Source organism: Akebia trifoliata, chromosome 11, assembly GCF_017979445.1.
Source record: "Akebia trifoliata isolate Shusen 1 chromosome 11, ASM1797944v1, whole genome shotgun sequence".
In the NCBI taxonomy this organism is placed as follows: Eukaryota; Viridiplantae; Streptophyta; class Magnoliopsida; order Ranunculales; family Lardizabalaceae; genus Akebia; species Akebia trifoliata.
In genome coordinates this window covers 38,643,018-38,664,041 of record NC_141385.1, presented here as the reverse complement: position 1 = coordinate 38,664,041, position 21,024 = coordinate 38,643,018, and the positions used below count along the sequence as shown (strand labels likewise).

Below are 21,024 nucleotides of genomic sequence, written 5' to 3'. Positions count from 1 at the left end.
CAATCGGAGTTACCTTGGAGAAATGGCACATAATGAGCTGTCTTGGCCATCATTGCACCCAAAGAACAAGATAACCGAATGTCATACACCCTGATTTCGACCAATAGGGAAGTGCCACATGGAAAAAAATTAACCGTTGGGGAAGAAGAACAAGGGCAACAAATGTGTCCTTATAAAAAATCGACGACTCAAGGTTGTAGACCAACTAGGGCAAAACACGTGTGATAGCTAATTAATGCATGCATTGGGAACCAGAGTTGAGTTAACTCATGTCGCTTAAAAAGTTATAGGTCAAAAAAGTTGATCACTAGGTGGTAAGACATTTATGAAGTTCTCGAAAGGCTAGGATACTCCTGACCTCCCGAAAGGGGGCATTGAGGAAGGATAAATTCTTCGACATGTGAGATAACACCACGTGTCATTCAGGAACATGGATTATTGTCTTTCTTTCAACTGTCTCTAAACAGTCGCTCGAAATTTCTACGAGAATATATGGATCGAGATAACAGAATTACGTGAACAAAGAGGGATATAATCCCTGAAATCTCGGGATTTGAGTAATAGAATTAAAAGGGATTAGAGAAGATCTTATACGATTCCAATTCCATGAAAAAATCAGATGTGGCACCTCGCCAAACATTAACACAAAATTCCCATGTTAGATCTCAAAGTATTAGGTGGAACCTCGAAATTTTGGCATGGTCTCCTCTGTTTATGTTAGCATTCCAAGGCGTTCAACCTGTGTCTGATAAACGACATACAATCCTACATATATACATACAAAATTGAATATTAGCGAAAGCCTATATATATCTAATAACGTACGATAGCTCAGAATGCAGAAAATAATTTTATACACGAAATTATACAAAAATTTCTCACTCTAACAAAAGTCCTAATGCTCATAACAAAATCTATAATAATTTTGGTCTAACTAACACCACTATGGATAATAACCCCAGTACTCATCAAGTAATGGACTCTAGTCTTCTATCTGACCTACCAAATGGTCCCCACTCACTGGTTCTACGCCAGCCTCGCCAACTGCAGGCTCTAAAACTAAAAAAATAGGAAGGAAATGGTGAGTAACAATGGTTACCTAGTAGGGAAAACAAACAATTTTTGCCAATAACCCCTCCAAACATGAACGAATAAACATACTGAATCATTTTAACAATACAAGGTTTTATAGAAGAAATTATGATAAACTGGTACATATAACCAGGGATGAGCAACTAAACATTTTAAAACTGGCATTACATCAATCAACAGTACTAAGTATAGCATTTTCTTTATATACAAATCTAATTGATCAATTGGAAATATTAAACATATATTTCACTTTATATATCAAAATAAGGCAACATATACATAATACATAATGGTAGAGTAGCGAAATTAGAGAGTTGGGATTCACGACTGGATCACTCCCAGTCGGGACATGATATTATAATTTCTTACTGACTTTTAGTTCCTAATTTTGTGGTCGGTCGCTGCACTTACCACGCTTGGTTGACCATTTATGCGACTCAGGCTGGCCGTTTGATGTGACCGTAAGCAATGTGTCTCTTTTCAATATGTCAGAACGTTCGACTACTATAGATTGTTGTGATCACTGACTAATCATTTTCGTCTATGCCTATCAAGCGTGCATGTGATTCCCAAATATACAAATCATTCGTATATCTTTACATTACAACTTCACTGGTAAAGATAGAGAGGAATAACTCGGATTATATTAATGACTCCACTCTCATACGAGTCTCATACCACGTATGACCTTGGTGATCCCTACCTACATCTCAGGATAGTACATATAACGCACTATCCCTTCAAGCATTCACAGACTCTTTAACAGTTCATAAAATAACTATATATATATAGTTATTAACAATACAAGTAACATTATCCCTAAATATTCTTTCAATTTAAAAACAAAAGAGAAATTAACAATACAAGGTTGAGAATGGATATCCAGTTTCTTACCTTACAACTATGGCCACCCGGCCTAAAATAAATAATTGAACGGAAAAGTAAACAGCGTCTCGCGCAAACAGAAAGTAAATAAACATGAAACCAGTAACATTATCCCTAAATATTCGTTTACCAACTTACACACAATACAACAATGTAAAATGCAGACATTACCCATCGGGTGTGACTGATATTTTACCGTTTCATACCATTTTTTCTTTTTTCAATTTTTACAGTTTTCAATCTCTCAAACAAAATATCCATTTTTTGATATTTATCAATTGAATATGAGTTCATTGAATATTAAATCATTTTTCAATTATAAAATTCATTTTTATCAATAACATTGAAAAAGTACAAAATTTAGATCAAAACGGGGTCCGAACAATGCATAAGACCCAATTGACGAAAATAACCCAGTGAGATATCCTACCCACGTATAATTTATTAAAAATACAATTAAACATATCAAATATGCAAGTTCTGGCGTGAATTTGTAACAACGAAAAAGAATTCTATATTTTGAAAATATATAAAAAAATTTTGATAAAATCCTAAATGCAATTTTCACAATTTATGATTTACTAATAGAAATTGAGAGTCCTTTATGATCTCTAGGAGACGAAATTGAAGCACATGCACAGAAATCGAGGCAATTGACATGAAAATCGAGGTAATTTGAATTTCAAGACAGCTGATTTTCAAAAATAACCCGATGGTTTCGAAGATCTCAATGCCGTCGTCATTTCTCTCTTCTACGACGGAGGGCGGTTTAATCCCAAAACAGATGAAATCCGAGGTCGAAGTTGCGAGACCCCCATATATATATACGGTTATTTTTTGACGATACGAGGCGAAAAGAAAAATGGAAGGAAATTTGATAGGTTTTGTAGAGAACGAGGTTGCGGTCAATTTTCTCTTTTGCGTCGAAAGTTGACGGTAAGTCGTTCGCGATGAATCCGAGATTGAAAATCGGAGAAAAAAATGATGTTTTTTAAAAAGAGGTCCGCTGGTTTTGATTGGTTTAAAACGATGAATAGTGAAAAAAAATTATTTATATAAATTTTGGAACGAAATTGATATTTTGCTTATTGTTTCGATTGACGATAATTTGACTATCTAGACTCCAAAAGCGACAAATGAATACTCTATTTTGTCTAATTTTTCATTTTGGAGTTAATGGTGTAGTTAATTTCTATAAATTTTATCTCTAACAAAAATTTACATTTTTGGCTCAATGGGACTCTAAAATTTGACATCGTTTTCGTTTTTGACGATATTTCGATTTTTTAGGCTCCAAAAGTGATAAGTAAATAGTCTATGTTCAATAATTTTTCGTTACAAACCAAATAGTGTAATCAAATCTTAATAATTTTTGCTCTAACAAAAAGTCACTATTTTAGCCTAGTTCGACTCGGTAATCAAAGATTTTGTAAATTTTATGTTTGGACTCGCATTTGAGCGTGCTTACAGACTAAAGTATATTTTTTTAATCATTTTGAATACAATGATAAGATCAGATTTCATCAAAAATAATCAGAACAAAGTCTTACAGTTTTATCTTAAGTCCCACTTTTAGGATTTTTTCAAAATTTTACTATTTTTTTCTTAAGATACGAATAAAAAACTCAGGATTTTACATGAGATAAGGTTGGAAACATGTAAATAAATAATTATTTTCCTATAAATAAGAATGGATCCCCATATTAAAGGTACGCAATCTTTCTACAAAAAATCATAATTCAAAATATTTTCACTAATTCTAACTTAGGCATCGGAGGCTCTATGTAACAGGAGACAGATAAGTTTTCTAGGAATACTATGCATTATACGAAGGAGGAGCAAAAGAACGCTTGGCTTTGGACATAGTTGAAAGTAGGAACATAATTCGATTAACTGACTCCAAATTTTGGGGATAAACTTTGTTCTTGTTGTTGTGTTCATTTACTTCAACTCAACGTTAACATGTTGACTATCAAAACATAATTTCAAATGACTTTATGTCTGTTACTTATATATAAAGGATTAAGATCCATAGACACATAAAGCTACAACGTGTTTTGTCTTATATGTGCAAAAAGGTTCGGAATGAGTTGATTTTTTGTGAGGATGATTTCTATGGTGAGGGAATCATCCTTGCAAAAAATCAGCCCATTTTGAAACTTCTAATCTCATCAAAAGTGATTTTATAAAAATCGGACAATCCACGATTCTTCAACTTGTAAACTATAGTTAGAAGTTTCGAAATGAGCTGATTTTTTGTAAGGATGATCTCTTCACTATGAGATCATTCTCACAAAAAATCAGCCCATTCTAAACCTTTTTACCCATATAAGACAAAACACATTGTGACTTTATGAGTAGTTTTATGTGTATGTGGATCCCGACCCATATATGAACATGCAATTATATTATTTAGTTAGAAATATAAGTATGGGAGAACAAAATTTGTTTAGCCGACTCTAATTCTTTGGAATAAGGCTTTGTTACAGTAAAAAAGTTGAATTGTTACGATGATTTTTCAAAGAATAATGTTGAAGTGACCTCTGGTTCGAATGTCATATCACACTTCTTTGACGTGAAAATGTATGGGAATCATTATGCTTTTCATTGAGAAACGAGTGAAAAAGATTCTATGGTTCCTATCCACTTTCATGTCAAGAAGTGCAATATGAGGTTTCAGTTTGAGATCACTCCAGTACAACTCTTTTTCAAATTGTACAGAACTATAGATTGATTTTCGATTTAGATGGTCATGATTGATGAGTTTGCTTAAGTTTAAGAATGATAGACACATCTTCTATACTATTATAATGAGAAAAGGCGGAGTAGAAGTCATTTAACACCAAAATTTTTGTGGCCATAAATGCCCCCACTTTTATATTTAAACTTAATACAATCAAAGGTCATTTTGAAAAAAAAAGAAAAAAAACTAAGAAAATTGCAACAAAAACGTTGTTAGTTTTTAGAATTACAAAAATATAATTTTTATTATATAATCTTCAAAAATTCCTTTTAATTAATATTTTAAATTACAAATAAACCCTTCTAATACATGTGCATTTGCACATGCCACCTTGTAGTATATTAGATAAAAGAAATGATGTTCTTTAGCTTTTGAAAACAAAATTAGTTTTGGTTGCATCAGATTAACAGTCGATGTCAAATTCTGCGACCTCCCAACATGATTCCTGATCAGAAATTTCATTTCGTTCAGTCGCTCTGGATATAACTGAATGGATGATCTCAAATCTTCGGGATTAGGCTTTGAGGATGATGGTATATGTATACTGTGACCATATAGATAAAATGGGAGGAAAAGAAGTATATATCAATGAGGATGATGGCTTGTAAAAAACTAAATAAATAAGACAATGAGAAATTAAGTAGATCAGAAAATTCTGAAATAGATCAACCTTTCGAACTGCAGTTGAATCTGTAAGCAAGCAAGAGATAGGTGCAGCTATAAGGGATTATTTCAAAGATTTAAGTCTCAGATTTTAACATAATAATGGATGTTTAAAGTAATTTTATCCATGATTCAAAGTTCAATTATGTTTCTGTGAAACATTAAAGGTTATTTTGGTTGGGAACATCTTGACTTTTTGTTTCTTGATTGAAAATTGGTTCGAAACCAGATTTTAAATCTTGATTTTATCTACACCTTCCGTTCACATTCCTTTTTTTTTTGAGTAATTCCCCAATTCAAAAGCTTCTTTAGATGCAAATTTAGGAAGGATAAAAAATGTGCTGATCTAAAATAGGGATGTGTATTTTTGCAATTCCCCAACTGCTTGTAGATGCCCATATTCATGAGGTTGCTAAAATTTCAAGCCCAAAACCGATAAATTAACAAAATTTCAAGCCCAAGAATGTGATATGGGCTGAGCTTTTAAAATGAAGCTAGGCCTAAAGCATATTTGCTATTACAATGTACATTAATTTAGCAAGCTTTAAAAATAAGCCCAGCCCCAGCGTTCTCAACGAATCCATGTATCCCATGAGCCGCTCTATGCAATACGAGCCTTAAAGCCCATCAAGACAACCCAGCCAACTAACCCCCCGACCCAGGATTGGGATCTTAACATGACCCGCTAACATGACATGAAATTAGTGGGCTTGGGTCAAATCTAATTGGGTTTGTGTGATAATAACATCGAGCCGTATAACAAGATTATTAAATGGGTTGGGTCTGGGTCAAGGATGTAAACCCATTTTTGACACGTTTAGTTATTTTGTTGTTAACATAATGTTTTAAATCATGAAACATTGGAGGTATACAAATATCAATCATTATTAAAGGTTTTCTTAATTACCCTTTTTTTTTTCAAAAAATTCCTAAAACTTTTTCATATTACATTTTTTTTAATTTTATAAAATATAAAGGGTATTTTAAAATATTTTTCAAATAATTACCCATTTTTCTTTTTCTTCTTTCACGTCTTGGTTATGATACATTTTTTATGATAAACTAGGCTAATAATTACCCATTTTCTTTTTCTTCTTTCTCGTCTTGGTTATGATACATTTTTTATGATGAAACTTGGCTTATGTCTCGTGATACTTACGTTAGTAGATATTGATTTATAGTTGTTTGACTTTATTTTTAGTAATGGTATTTTGTTTTTGGTGGTGTTATAGAACTTATTTTTTTCAATTAAGATTATAATTTTATTAAACAGTTTACATGCATCGGGTCAGCTTACGCATTTAATGTATGTGTCAGGTTTGGATTTAAGCTTTGACACGATTATTAAATGGGTCAGGTTTGGATTTGGTAAATGTTCATAATACCCTTACCTCAACACGACACGAATATGCATGACTTGACCCATTGCCACACCTAAAGGGATCATACTATTTCACAAAGCATGACCTATGAACATTCTTTCCTGATTGCCTAACATTCAGGTTTGTAAAATGTAGCTAATAATATTTCCTTTTAATATGACTGAAGTACATCGGCCACATAGCTAACTAAAGCTAATACTCCCAATACACACATCCACTTTTAATTCTGAGCACCCCAACCCCTACCAATATTATCATCTTTATAGAGAATAAAACTAAGAAAAAAAAATGATCACTTCAGGATGCTTTTAAAGTTGCAGTCTATATACTACATCTTGGTCGTACTTTTTTTTTAAACATAGTTTAGTGGTTAGTAATTAGTAAGTGAAGGTGGGTTTAGAAAACAAGTTGTGGGATCAACACTCATCGACTTTAACTATTGAGACCATAATAACAATTTATGTTCTTCTTCATTACCACCTAATTAACCTTTCCCTCACTCTTCCTAACCTAGAACAAATCCAGAATCTATATCACCTTAGTTATCCACATCATTAACCAACTTAGCAAGTTGGACTGATTATAAAGCACTCTGAACTTCAAAGCGGCTCCCCAATGTTAAGGTTTTCTGTTGACACTTCTCTAAACCCCATTATATAATAAAGAAGCATAATCCTAAAACAAACATCCAACTCTAGCAATATCTCTCTCATTCCCATAATTTCACAGAAAAGTTTGATGATGTCTCTTTGTTCTTGTATATGGGTATTATGGGTTTTTCCTCTCTTTATCTGACATCGTAGTTTTCAAAATACTATTGAAACTCTAATTTAGTCCCAACAATCCAATATTTCATGAGTTTCATACTTGTTTTGGAATACCATTTAATCCTAAAGCTTATCATTTATCTTTGCTACAAAATTATGTGTTTTCTCTGTTTTCCCAGGCATTTCATCTTCAGTTCAAAGCTTCATTCATTAATTTCTAGAAATACCTCCACAACTTTTCTTTACTCTCTTCATCTTTCATCAAGACTCTCTCGTTGTCACCCTATATTAAGTGGCATTAAAAAAATAATAATAACATAACAAGAAATGGGTTACCATTATAACAATAATATAACCATTTTTCAAAACATATTATATTACCAACAATTTTTCTTTACTCTCTTCATCTTTCACCAAGACTCTCTCATTGTCACCCTTTATTAAGTGGCATTAAAAAAATAATAATAACATAACAAGAAATGGGTTACCATTATAACGATAATATAACCATTTTTCAAAACATATTATATTTACCAGGCTATATAAAGGGAGTACAAAGTTATAAACTTAGACTCATGGTACAGATTTGTTTAATTTATCTGAGGCAGTTACTTGGGAGATGTAACACAGCTCAACTCAAATTCTTTCTTTGTGGTAATATATACAAGCATATTACAAAAAATTAAAGCACAATCTAAACAAAGGGAGGCGGAGGAAAACTTTCAACCATTATATGATAGGTGTTACCTCCTGCAGTCTCTCAATGAAGTATTTAGCATGCGGCATAGGCATATTTTAGGCGCTCAGTGACATAGAAGTTATAGAAGAGAGCTTGAACTTACGGACTTTATCACAATGTTGGGGCTGAAATAGAACCTCGGTACTTGATCTCACCGTTACTTCTTTCCATTCAGAACCTGAAGTTCCTTCACTTCGATAATCACGAGCAGAGTAAAAGACTTGGAGCTTTGAACGACCTGCAACAATAAAGAGTTGAAGCCATCTAATGACACTCAAGTGAGGAATACTTTGGGGTAACGAATCATGATCCCACTGATTTAAGGTGAGACCAGTTTCGACTGGACAGTCAAAGAGGTTGGATCTGACCACCTAGAAGTACAGAGAAGTGTTCCTCAATGGAAATATAGCTTAGGTGGCATCAGATGCTAGTAGGACTTGATATTTACTCTTATTGCCAACCGCATACTTGGACAATCCATACATGATGATGATGATGAAATTATAGTTAATAAATTAGTGTATTAAAGTACAGACATTACCATGTGTCTGTTTTATGTCCAAGTTATGTATTTTCTCCTTATAACAAAAAATCAAAACACACTTCTCTAAAAGAAGGAATATTGAACTATTTTAAGGCAGAGATTGATTTGAGGTACAATGAAATAGCAATTAAAAGAATAGTGAGAGAGGCTCTGAGAAATATAAGAGGAAAGTCACTCATTGGTAATGGAATGATGGGATTCAAAGGACCATTAGAGAAAATAGGATAGATTGCAAAACTAGGTAAATGACTAAAAATGAGGAAACTTAAAAGGTTGTGTAAATGCTGGAAAAAGAAGAAAATAAATTGATAATGAGATTGGGGACACAACAGGTAAGAATGATGTTTATAAACTCACACGAATGAGAGAACTAAAATAAAAACTTAGATCAGGTTGGATGTGTTAAGGATGAGGATTAGAAAGACTTGCTGAGTGCTAAAAGAAGTTTAAGCATTATTTTCAGAAATTACTACACAAACACTACATGGGAGGCTCAGGACTAGGATAAGATGTTTGTGAAACCAGGAAGCATAAATTTCCTAGAATTAAGATATCAAATGTAAATCAGCTTTAGCAAACTTAACTCACTATTTCCAATGTCTCATTGGTAGAACAGACAATCTAATGACTTAAACTTACCTAAATTAAACATAGTCGATTTCTGGATCATTAACCGACTAACTTTCGATCTCTTAATATTTCTCAATATCAAGATGTCTTCCTGCTTTCCCTTAAACTCCAGAAATTCCCCAAGAAGGTTTTTCTTTTCTTTCAACTCCAATCTGCACAACAATAGTCAAAAGAAAAAAAAAAAAAAAAAAATCAATCTTTCTCATTATACAAGATAATGAATTCTTTAGGGGAAAAGCAAGAAAGAAAAGTATGGTTCATAGTTCCAATGGAGGAAGACATTAAATTTATCAATTTCCTCTTGGCTATGGTTTAGAGGTGAACAAAAAAAATGTTTCACCTCAAACTGAGTACAGTCTCTTCTACAAAAATTTCTCAGTATAGAATTTCCTTTTTCAAGGATATACCCCAACATCAAACAACCTTTTTTGCACATATTAAAAAATAAAGTGGTTCAGTAAGGATGGAAGTAGGTTCATGCCCTTAATCAAAGGGCCTCCAAGGATAGAGAACAATTACTCCATTGGAGGGAGAAAACCAGCAGGGAAAAGACTGTAGAAATATGAATTTTATTGATAATTCTTGGATGATTCTTACAAAAGCTCTAGTAGGGTATTTATAGACATTACATCAACCAAGATATATGAAAACTACCTAATATAAATATTCTAGAATATCCTAATTGATATATTCTAAATATCAATATATATTCTAGAATATCCTTCATCACAACCTTCCATTTGTGATGAGATACACTAACAATGATACAGTGTATCTCATGTATCTTAATATAGTGCATCTTATTCTCTAACAAAGACAAGATTTAAAGGGGAGAAAACTTGAGTTCCAAGTGTGAGGGCTTCTCAACTTCAAGACAAGAGCCTTAAGATGACAAAAGGAAATGGGGGGGGGGGGGCGGACTTGAGGTTTGAACTCTCCCTATTATGTTTTTCCAATTTTTCATCTTGCAAGAAAATTTGATGACGATGATAGCATTTTTGTTCCTGAAAACCAAGTGGGTGGGTTAATGGTTAGTAATTAGTAGGTGAAGGCTGGTTTTGCACCCAGGTCATGGTATCAATAATCAGACTTTAAACAATTTAGCAAGTACCTTCACAATATACATAATGAATTAATGATAACGTATACTAGTTGCTACATGGTACCAAACATAGCGTCCCTCTTTTCAAGATAAAATGCAAACAAAGTATAAAAGTCCCTGACATGATAATCAAAAAGTAAACACACTTGACAGTAGACAAGCAGATGTGGAACATAAAGGGGTGGGACTCACAATTGGATTCGGTCCCACCTCAAGAGCGCTTACACTAAATTTGATCCGATTCAATCATATGATCATACCTTCCTTCTTATAAGCTTTTTTTGATGTTGTTTCACTTCTATAAAATCATTCAATAGGGTAGAATTTGGGGAAAATCTCCTAGGTGGAACACATCAACTTATATGTCCTACAAAACTGCTTGTTATATATCATGAAACTAAAACAATGCAGGGAAACCATCTCAATGGTCTACGCAAAAGGTACAGAACTTACTCATGAAAATACCATGCACGATAACAACAAACAATTAAGGTTCAAGTCCAAACAAACCTATCCCACACTGGAGCTGTGTTGAGAATGAAATGAAGCTTCTGATGCATCCCATCCTGCATGTCTTTCTTTCCTCCACGAAATGCATCCTTAATCCAACCAGAAAACGAACTCTTTGGTTCTAGCTTTGGCTGTATCCATTCGTCAAAGAAGATGACTTCCGATGGAAATTTTATTGAAGGAATGGCCCTAGAAGAATGGGATAGAAATACAAACCTAAGTTTTAAGTACATGAAAAAAAAAAAAAATATATATATATATATATATAACAGTGATTTTCACCAAGAAAGTCTACAATTGATATTTTTTCTTAACTATCATTGGGCTTTGACGACAAGTCCTTGACCGGTACCGATCTTATTTTTTCAGTCCTAGGTCTGTTGGTTTTGTGGTCTAAAACTTATAAGGAGTTTAGAGGGGTTTTATTTGAGGACTTAGTAGGAAGTTGGGAGGGGGGTGTAGTATTGTGAGAGATTAACTTTGTGTATTTGTTGTTCACTTGGCTTGACACCTCAGCTGACCTTGCTTTCCTATATTAATGAAATTTTGCTTATCCAAAAAAATATATATATAAATTATGTATCGTCTGAAAAAATAATATGTAATTAAAATTTTATCTTTCTAATGTGTTAAAAAATAGTTTTATTCAACTAACCACCATATTTTTCGCTCATTTAAGCATTAAAAATAGTTTAATGTATGCTCGTATCATTAAACATTGAAACATGACGGCTTTTTCCTATGTGTTGTTCCATCAATAATCAATGTGACTTAGTTTTTGAACTTTAGACAGGAATGCATGGAAAATTGAACCCAAATTAAGTTGACTAACTAAGGGGATCTTCTTTGTTAATTAAATCATTATAAATAGTTATAGAAAAATAAGAATACCAAAAAATTCTCTTGAACCAACAAATTAGAAAACAAATTTCTAAAATAGAACACATTCGATGAAAGGAAATGCCACCCATTAGAAAGATTACAAGGCACACCTGAAATTAGGATTTGGGAGTACAACTTTACAAGATACAAATCCTTCCGGAAATGTTACTCCCCTTTGTTCCAAGTACGATTCAAGAATTGCAACTTGTCTTTTAGTCTCCACCACCTAAAACACAAATCGCAATGACAGTGCAAAGATATGGATCACATTTAAATCACTTATATACCTAAAAATATTCAAGTTGGAACAAAACTGATCAAACCGACTTAATCACTTACAGGATCGGGGTGCTTCACTGTCTTGTGTTTGCTCTCTCCTTTACAAATCCAGCTTCCATCGGTATCAAATCCCAGAAATCCTGTGAAATTCTTGCAACAGATCACCATCGCTTCCCTATGAAAAAGAGAATTCTCGTAATAAGAATTCAATATCGGACAAGAATTCGATTTATTTCAAAAAGAAAGAGAGAAACCTACTCTTTGGTGACAAGAACCATGTCGATGTTCTGTCGAGAACCAGTGTCTGCATCTGGAATTCGAAGCCCTAGATACACTTTACCACCATAAATCTTCTCCATTCTGAATAAAACCTAAGAATTAAATAGAAATTCTAAACCAAAATGTCTGAATTAGGGTTTGATGGATAGAGAGAGAGAGAGAGAGAGAGAAAAACCTGTTTGCGACTAAGAATTTGGCGTCAGAATCAGAGGTTTCGACTTCTAAGATGTCATCTTCGTAGAAGAATCGCTTTAACAATTTATAGATCACCAATCCACACAGAAGCTCTACCCACATTTTCACCAATTCGATCTCCCAAACACCTGAGCTGAAAGTTTCACTTATTTTTCTTCAGTTTCTCTTGAATGCAAAATAACACGCTAAGCTAAAGTGCGGTAGATGCGCTGCGTCTTTGGGTTTGGACGAGTATAAAAGCTTCGAGGCGATCGACATAGTGTACACACGCTTCGATTTGCTTAGCCACGAAGCAAGAATTCGTTCTAGGGGGCATAAAAAATGCTGGGGTGATTTACACGTACCCCCTCCATGTTTCGATGAATACTTGAGGCACCCATATATTTTTCTAAACCGACCGCATCTCTCCTTGACCTTAGTATATTTTATTAGATTAATAGAAAATGACTTAAATACCCTCATTTGTAATTTATAGCAAAAACGTTCAAGGTTTTCTTTCAGATGAAAGAAAAAAAAAAACATGGATTAGAGGCTAGATCTATGGTACATTGGTATGCCCCCTCTATCTCCTTATGTTTTCAAACTGAGGTCATGATTCTCCTCTGATAAACTAATAAAAATGACTTCAATGCCCTTATTATCATCATCACTCATTGTCGACGTTGTCGTATAAAAGTGATTATTTTGGATAGAAAAATTAAGGATTTTTAAATTATTTTTCATTTATTTATAAAGGAGGACCCTGCCGCCAGTTTGAAAATATAATGAGGCAGTATCGAAAATATTTACAAAAATGCATAGATCATGTGTCCTTAAATGGACAAGAGTTAGCATGACCATCAGTTCAATGATTCTATATAATTCCTTCCAACAGCACCATTCTATTTAAAATTACCCTATTTTTATTATAAATTATAATAAGACTACCAAAATCTATTTCATTTATAAAATACTAGAGTTTAACTATGCCTATTACACAGTCGTTCTCTTTAAGATTAAGAGGTAATAGAAGAAAGACAACAAAATTAGAAGAGTATTATTAAAAATTGGTAAAAAGATAAAAGACAATAAAATTGAAGGGATATTATTGAAAAAATAATAGAAAGGAAAAAATAATAAAATTGGAGAGATATCATTAAAAAATGGTACAAGAAAGAAAAAGAAAAAAAAAAGCAATAAAATTGAAGGGAGGATATGCATGGTAAAGGAGGAGAGAAGATGAAATAAAATTAAAATTATTCGGCCAGATGCATGTAAAATCAAATCTAAACCACTTTTATGGGGAATAAACATTGGGAGAAGACAAACGTTGTGTTTATCATATAGATTGATTGACCAGCTCTACTATCAACAATTTATTCATAATCTTTCAATTGGACAATCATGTTATATATTTTCTTTCTTTGAAGAGGTTATCATTAAGTTTGTGGGTTAGTAAATTCTAATAAGCATCAATTTCCCGAATAGGATGATGATGATGATAATAGAGTACAAAGTACATCATAGGTTTTAATTTTCCCTAACATAGTTGTGCATGCCTATAAGTAGGTTTTCGTCATGTCATGTATACGCTTGCAAAGCTCGAGCACTCAAAAGCACTTTTCAAATTTGAATTATTAAGTTTGCGAGAATTTGCCAAGTTTTAAAGTTCCTTAATTTTCATATGATGATGCCCTTATTTATTTAGTTAATAACCAATAATAATAAAAACCAAATGCTTCTAAGATATTAAATTAATAATGTAAAAAACTATAAATTCTTTAATATAATTACCAATATTTCTAGAGAAACTAAAGCCAAAGAATCACCTCTCATCAAATGATAATTTTGCAACCCCAACATAAGGAGTTCCATAAAAGTGCCTCCAAGTTCCCAAATGAGGCCTCTCTATAACCTCTTTTTATTGTACCACAAGTCACATAAAAAATAAAAATAAAATAGAGGGGAAAAAAGAAAAGATATATACATGGATCAAACTAATGGCCTTACTAATGTTATAGACAGCACAAATACCCTGTACTGGTTAGTTGGTAGGTAACTGGATTTTAAGATGAGAAACCATTTCTATCAAGTGAAGGTATCATAAAGGAAAATATTTAATCTACATCTGCAGCCAAGAAGATCAAAGACTAATTTTAATCATCATAAGAGACATGGAAATCAACGGTACAGCCAGATGCATCAGGTTCTTCAGCCCCACAACAATCGTAGAACTTCGCAGCATAGGGAGGATCATCAGGTCCAAGTTCATAGTACCTTCAACAGATATCATGCAGAAATAACCAGTTAGAGATCCTTTGTCTTTTAAAGTGTTAAGGACATGGTACTTGCACGAAAAGCCGTTAAAGTGTGTACCTTCAACAAGATCGTGGCCATTACAGCACGTAACATGTGCTGCCTCAGCTTCCATTATTCTTATTTTTTTGAGAAGCTAAATTTTATTAAGAAAAGCAAGGTCGGACAAGATGACCAACCAAGCGAGTCAAGATACAAAAAGACTGGTCAGCTTGTAAACTCAAACCCTCTCCAAATTTGCTTCAAAATCATCAAACCCAACTCCTCTAATGATCAGGTGTTTTGCCGACGAGTCATGTTTTTCATGAATAACACAAAACTTGGCTCTCGACAGAGTGGAATGGAGGAACAAGATTCGTTTAGTTGTCCCCAAATTTTGGGATAAATCTTTGTTGTTGTTTATGAAACTCGATGTTTAATATGCATACTATTAGTGCTTAAAATAGTAAAAAATATAGGAAATAAAATGGTATCCTTTGTTTTCAAACAAAATTTTCATATACCACCAAAATAAAAGGAAAATGTTTCTCATAGAAATAAAGCTGGATGGTTAAAGTGGTTGTATGCTTCTAGAACCCCATGTGACATGCATATAAAACAAAATAAAAAAAATTATAAGATGGAAGTGAGACCAGTAATGCTTTATGGAGCTGAATATTGTGTAGTTAAGAAATGTTTAAAAAAAAAAAAAAAAACTCTGACAACCCGGATCCTTGGTTTCATAAAGTGGGCGTAATTGAAAAGATGAACAAGATTAGATCAGCAGACCCAACTTTTTGGGACGAGGCTTTGTTGTTGATGACGATGAATCATTTAAAGTAAAAGATCCAAACCAAGGGATACATGTAGTCTATCGAACTCCTACTCTTAAAAACACTAGGACAGCTTCCCATGTTTCACTAGTGTGTCTGAGATTCAAGAGAGGGAAAACCAAAGATCCAGTATCCACTTCGCTTCTCTGTGTAACCCTTTATTCCTACAGAGAGCACCTGACCTTACTTAACTCTCTAAACACAAGAAAGAGTACATATTTTCTTTGATTTTCATGTTTTGATACAAGTATTTTTGGGGTATGGATGAAAACTTATTAATATACCACCATTCCCCGCTTTATGTAATAGTCTGCTTAACACCTCTACTACCAATCTACCATTTTAAAATGAAAAAGGGGATAGAGGCCAACCTTGTCTCAACACCCTGAAAATTCTAAAATGTCCAACAGATAAGCCATTTATCAAGATAGTGAACAAAGTTGTAGAAATAAAGATTTTCATCTATATTTGCCAATCCAGCCCAAAATCCATCTTACCCAACAAATAATGAAAGAAGCCCCAATTAACATAGTCAAAGGCTTGCCTATGATACCAGGAATCGATACACTCATTAGCAATAAGGAGCCCGTCTAAGATTCACCTTCCTTGAATGAAAACCCCTTGAAAAGTATAAATGATTAAACCAAGAACACCCCCCCCCCCCTTTTCATCTTGAATCCAAAAATTTAGCAATGGTCTTATAGGCACTAATCACCAAACTCATGGGTCTAACATCTTTCGAGGATTCCATCCAACACAATAAATGTACTCTTGTTTCTCGAATCCAAGAAAGAATAATGTTAGAATTCTTATATCACCTTCATAAAATCCTCAATGATGATTCCATCTAAAAATGCAAATTAATGTAAGTGTAATTTTAACTACTCGTCAACATCAACCAAAACCCAATCACTGGGAAACCCGTGAAGCTAGCATTCATCATGTAATGTTCATAGTGTGTTTTTTCCTGATAAAATCTTTGTAAATTGAGACAATTAGATCTCAATATCTATGAAAAATGTAAATTAACGAGCACCCAATGAAAAAATAAATATAACATATGGGTTTGTTGGATTCATAAAGTATCTATAGGTTTATATCAAAATTCAAAAAGAAAGATTAAACACTTAAGTAATTATAAGAAATCATAAGAAATAGAATATGGGTTTGTTGATTTCAGGTATAAATAAACAATTGATCCATAAGTCATATATAAAAGGAGTTAGCATTTTGCATTTTAGATTCAGAACCCATCATGACTTCGAATTCCTATAAATAAAAATAATTAAAGCTTCTGAAGAAGGTAGAGAGAGGAGGGGTTTGGTACCTCTTCTGATCATCATGCCTTCGAGAAACGAAGAAGGAAGGATGAAATCTGCAAGAAGAAGGGTTGTTAGAAGAAATATTGTATGTTTGTTTGCAACGCTTGCACAGCTTCTCAACCTTCCTATTCTGCTCCTCTGCTTTCTCACTCTTTTCCATCTCTCGCTCTCAGGTAATCTGGGGGCCTGGGATTTGTTAAAAAACTTTATAATTGCTCTGTGAGAAAATAAAATTGTATTAATCAAAATCCGACACGTGGCATCATTATTTTGTGTTTATTGCAAATGGAAAAAACGCTTCAAAATTTCGATGGAACCCTTTCCCTTAGATGACACGTGGCGTATCCAAGGATTATCCCAAATATTAGTGAAAAAAAAACAGAGGTGTGAAATGAAACCAAAAAGCTTTTACAACTTGCGAGGGACTCCTCCAAAACTTCAAAGTCGGATTCGGGCCAAATCTTGGAAATGGTTCAATACAAGTCCTTACATCTTCCATCAACTTACACTTGGCACAATGACTAATAAGATTTTGAATTTTATCTGAAAGTGGTTCTAAACCGGATTCCTACGGCAATTTGACAATCATACAGTGAAAAACAAAACCTATGATCATGTGCACATTGCCACGTCAGTGTAATGTTGAGTGCAATGTTGTAGGAAGTCGATTAAAGAGGAAACGCAATCCTAATGGGATGGTGATCTTTATTAATAGGAAAAGGAATAAAAAAATGTGCCTTATAATTGTAAAATGAGATTTTTTAGGTCAAGTTTGATGTTTACATAAAGAATTAGCGATGTAACAATGAGAATAGTGGATTGACTCTTCAAAATCAGAGAAAATACGATAAGATTTGGCTACAAAGCCCATCAATCCCATGTCTCTCTCTCTCTCTCTCTCTCTCTCTCTCTCTCTCTCTCTCTCTATGTAATTATTGGGAAATCCTATTTAATTGATGAAATCCTAGATCCGCCCCACCCCAATACCTAACATGAATTCTACCTGTGCGGTCAAAATCCAATGGACGGTTCTGATGGACTCTGTCTCACTAATTCAAAGTCGCTCCGAGCATCTCCCTCATCGTAGTGGTGTGGTATATGTGGTGTCCTATCAAACGCTAACACAAATCCTCATGTTAGATTTCGAAGTACTAGGTGGCACCTCAAAATTTCGGCATGGTCTCCTTTGTTTATATTAGCATTCCAATGTGATTCAACCTGTACCTAATAAACAACATACAATCTTGTATATATACATACAAAATATAATACTAGCGGAAGCCTATATACATCTAATAACATACGAAATATCAGAGTACAGAAGAATAACAAGAATACAGGATTATACAAATATTTCTCACTCTAACAAAAGTCATAACACTCAGAACAAAATATATTACTTTTGGACAATCAACACCACTAGGGGCTATAACCCCAATACTCACCAAGTGACGAACTCTAGCTGTCTATCTAACCCACAGATGATTCTCACTCGTGCTCTATATTTGCTTTGCCAAGTTTCATATCTGAAACTAAAAAAATGGAGAAGGAAAATGTGAGTAACAATGGTTACCCAGTAAGAAAGAATACAATTTCTGCCAATAACTTCTTCTAACATGAACGAATAAGCATACTAAATCATTTTAAAATCTGTAAAATTTTACAAAAGAAACTACGATTAACTGGTACATATAGTCAGGGATGAGCAACTAAATATTTTGAAAATGGTATTACATCAACTAATAGTACTCATTATAGCATTTTTTTTTATACAAATCTAATTGATCAAATGAAAACATTAGACTTGCATTTCATTTTATATATTAAAATAAGGCAACATATACATAATACACATAGTGGAGTAGTGGAATTAGAGAGTTGGGATTCACGACTGGATCGCTCCCAGTCGGGACATGATGTTACAATTTTTTATTGGCTTTTAGTTCTTGATTTTGTTGCTGGTCACTGCATTTATCACATTTGGTTGACCATTTATCTGGCTCAGGCTGGCTGTTTGATGTGACCGTAAATAATGGGTTTCTTTTCGATGAGTCAGAACGTTCGACTACTATAGATTGTTAGTAATCACTGACTAATCATCTTCGTCTATGCCTATCAGGCGTACATGTGATTCTCAAATATACAAACCATTCGTATACAACCACCTTTACATTACAAGTTCACTAGTAAAGATAGATAGGAATAAATCTGGATTCCAGTTGTAACTCCATTCTCATACGCGTCTCATACCACGTATGAGCTTGGTGGTCCTTACCGTACATCCTAGGATAGTACACCACTCCGGATGATATAACGCACTATCCCTTCAAGCATTCACAGACTTTTTAACAGCTCACAAAATAATTACATATATATATATATTATTTTCATTTAAAAACAAAAGAGAAATTAGCAATACAAGATTGAGAATGGATATTCAATTTCCTACCATGCAAGTGTGCCTAATCAGCCTAAAATAAATAATAGAACGGAAAAGTAAACAGCGCCTTACGCTAACAGAAAGTAAATAAACATGCAACCAGTAACATTATTCCTGGATATTCGTTCACCAACCTACACACAATACAACAATGTAAAATGCAGACATCACCCCTCGGGTATGACTCTGACATTTTACCGTTTTCATATTATTTTTCTCTTTTTTCGAATTTTACAGTTTTCAATTTCTCAAATAAAATATTAACTTTCTGATAGTCATCAATTCAATATGAGTTAATTGAATAATAAATCATTTTTCTAACTATGAAGTTCGTTTTTATCAAAAACCTTGAAAAAGTACAAAACTTATATTAAAACGGGGTCCGAGCGGTGCACAGGACCCAACTGACAGAAATAACCCGATGAAACATCTTACGCATGTGTAATTTGTTATAAAATACAATTAAGCATATCAAATATGCAAGTTCTGACGTGAATTTGAAATAATCAATTAAATTCTATATTTTTGAAAACTCACCACAAATTTCTAATAAAATTTTAAATGCAATTTTCACAATCTACGATTACTAACAGAAATTGAGAGTTCTTTACTATCTCTGTGCGAGATGATTGAAACGCGTACGCGAAAATCAAGATGAACAATGTAAAAATCGAAATGGCTTGAAGTTCGAGAAGGCTAATTTTCGAATCTAACCCGGTGGTTTCGAAGATCTCGACGTCATCGTCTTTTCTCCCTTCTGCGACAGAAGACGGTTTGACCTGAAACAGACGAAATCCGAGTCGAAGTTTCGAAACTCCCGTATATATATACGGCTGATTTTTAATGATACGGGGTGAAAGAGAAAGTGAAATGGAAAGAGATTGGGTGGATTTTGTAGAGAACGCGACTACAGACGTTTCTTCCTTCTACGTCAGTTGTCGACGACGAGTTGTTTGCGAGAAATCTGAGGTGGAAGATCGAAGAAAAAAAGATTTTTTTAAAAATGGGTTGGCTGATTTTGGGTCGTTTAAAATGAAAATGAATAGTGAAAAAAATTAAAAAAAAAATCTTATTTATATAAATCTTGGGACAAAATCGGTATTTTGTCTATTGTTTTGATCGACGATAACTTGACTGTCCGGACTAAAAAACTGACAAATGGATACTCTATTTCACCTAACTTTTCGTTTCGGGTCTAATGGTATGGTCAATTTTTACAAATTTTGTCTCTAACAAAAAATTATATTTTTACCCTGAGGTGACCCATAAAATTGACGTCATTTTCGTTTTTTATGATAATTCGACTTTCTGTGCTCCAAAAATGATAAATAAATAGTCCATATTCAATAATTTTTCGTTATGAACCCAATGATATAATCAAATCTTAATAATTCTTACTCTAGTAAAAAGTAATTATTTTAGCCTAGTCCGACTCGGTAATCGAGGATTTTGTAACTTTTACA

The 21,024-nt window shown here is 33.4% G+C and overlaps 2 protein-coding genes across 3 annotated transcripts; both read right to left on the bottom strand.

Moving 5' to 3' along the window:
* Positions 1-8,036: 8,036 nt before the first annotated feature.
* LOC147391558 (plasma protein) lies at positions 8,037-13,053 on the bottom strand. 2 transcript variants are annotated; one of them, XM_086457845.1, is made up of 7 exons: positions 12,673-13,053; positions 12,477-12,589; positions 12,279-12,393; positions 12,050-12,165; positions 11,058-11,246; positions 9,455-9,597; positions 8,037-8,509 (listed from the first exon to the last, which is right to left on the bottom strand). In XM_086457845.1, exons 2-7 carry the CDS (start codon positions 12,575-12,577, stop codon positions 8,328-8,330), a joined length of 846 nt encoding a protein of 281 aa, XP_086313971.1. In that variant the 5' UTR covers positions 12,578-12,589; positions 12,673-13,053; the 3' UTR covers positions 8,037-8,327. The 2 variants fall into 2 exon arrangements, with proteins under 2 accessions (XP_086313971.1, XP_086313970.1); XM_086457844.1 differs by having other exon boundaries at positions 12,477-12,578; positions 12,673-13,049.
* Positions 13,054-14,636: 1,583 nt separating this feature from the next.
* On the bottom strand, positions 14,637-17,320 carry LOC147391557 (F-box only protein). The gene is made up of 2 exons (XM_086457846.1): positions 17,127-17,320; positions 14,637-14,948 (listed from the first exon to the last, which is right to left on the bottom strand). Exons 1-2 carry the CDS (start codon positions 17,279-17,281, stop codon positions 14,828-14,830), a joined length of 276 nt encoding a protein of 91 aa, XP_086313972.1. The 5' UTR covers positions 17,282-17,320; the 3' UTR covers positions 14,637-14,827.
* Positions 17,321-21,024: the final 3,704 nt, after the last annotated feature.

Excerpts from the sequence above, each read along its gene's own strand:
- LOC147391557 (XM_086457846.1), bottom strand. The coding sequence starts at position 17,281 with ATGGAAAAGAGTGAGAAAGCAGAGGAGCAGAATAGGAAGGTTGAGAAG. Across the intron at positions 14,949-17,126 it reads AGGCATGATGATCAGAAGAG|GTACTATGAACTTGGACCTG; the intron begins GTACCAAACCCC and ends TATCTGTTGAAG.
- LOC147391558 (XM_086457844.1), bottom strand. The coding sequence starts at position 12,794 with ATGTGGGTAGAGCTTCTGTGTGGATTGGTGATCTATAAATTGTTAAAG. Across the intron at positions 12,394-12,476 it reads ATGGTTCTTGTCACCAAAGA|GGAAGCGATGGTGATCTGTT; the intron begins GTAGGTTTCTCT and ends TCTTTTTCATAG. Across the intron at positions 11,247-12,049 it reads CTCCCAAATCCTAATTTCAG|GGCCATTCCTTCAATAAAAT; the intron begins GTGTGCCTTGTA and ends CCATTCTTCTAG.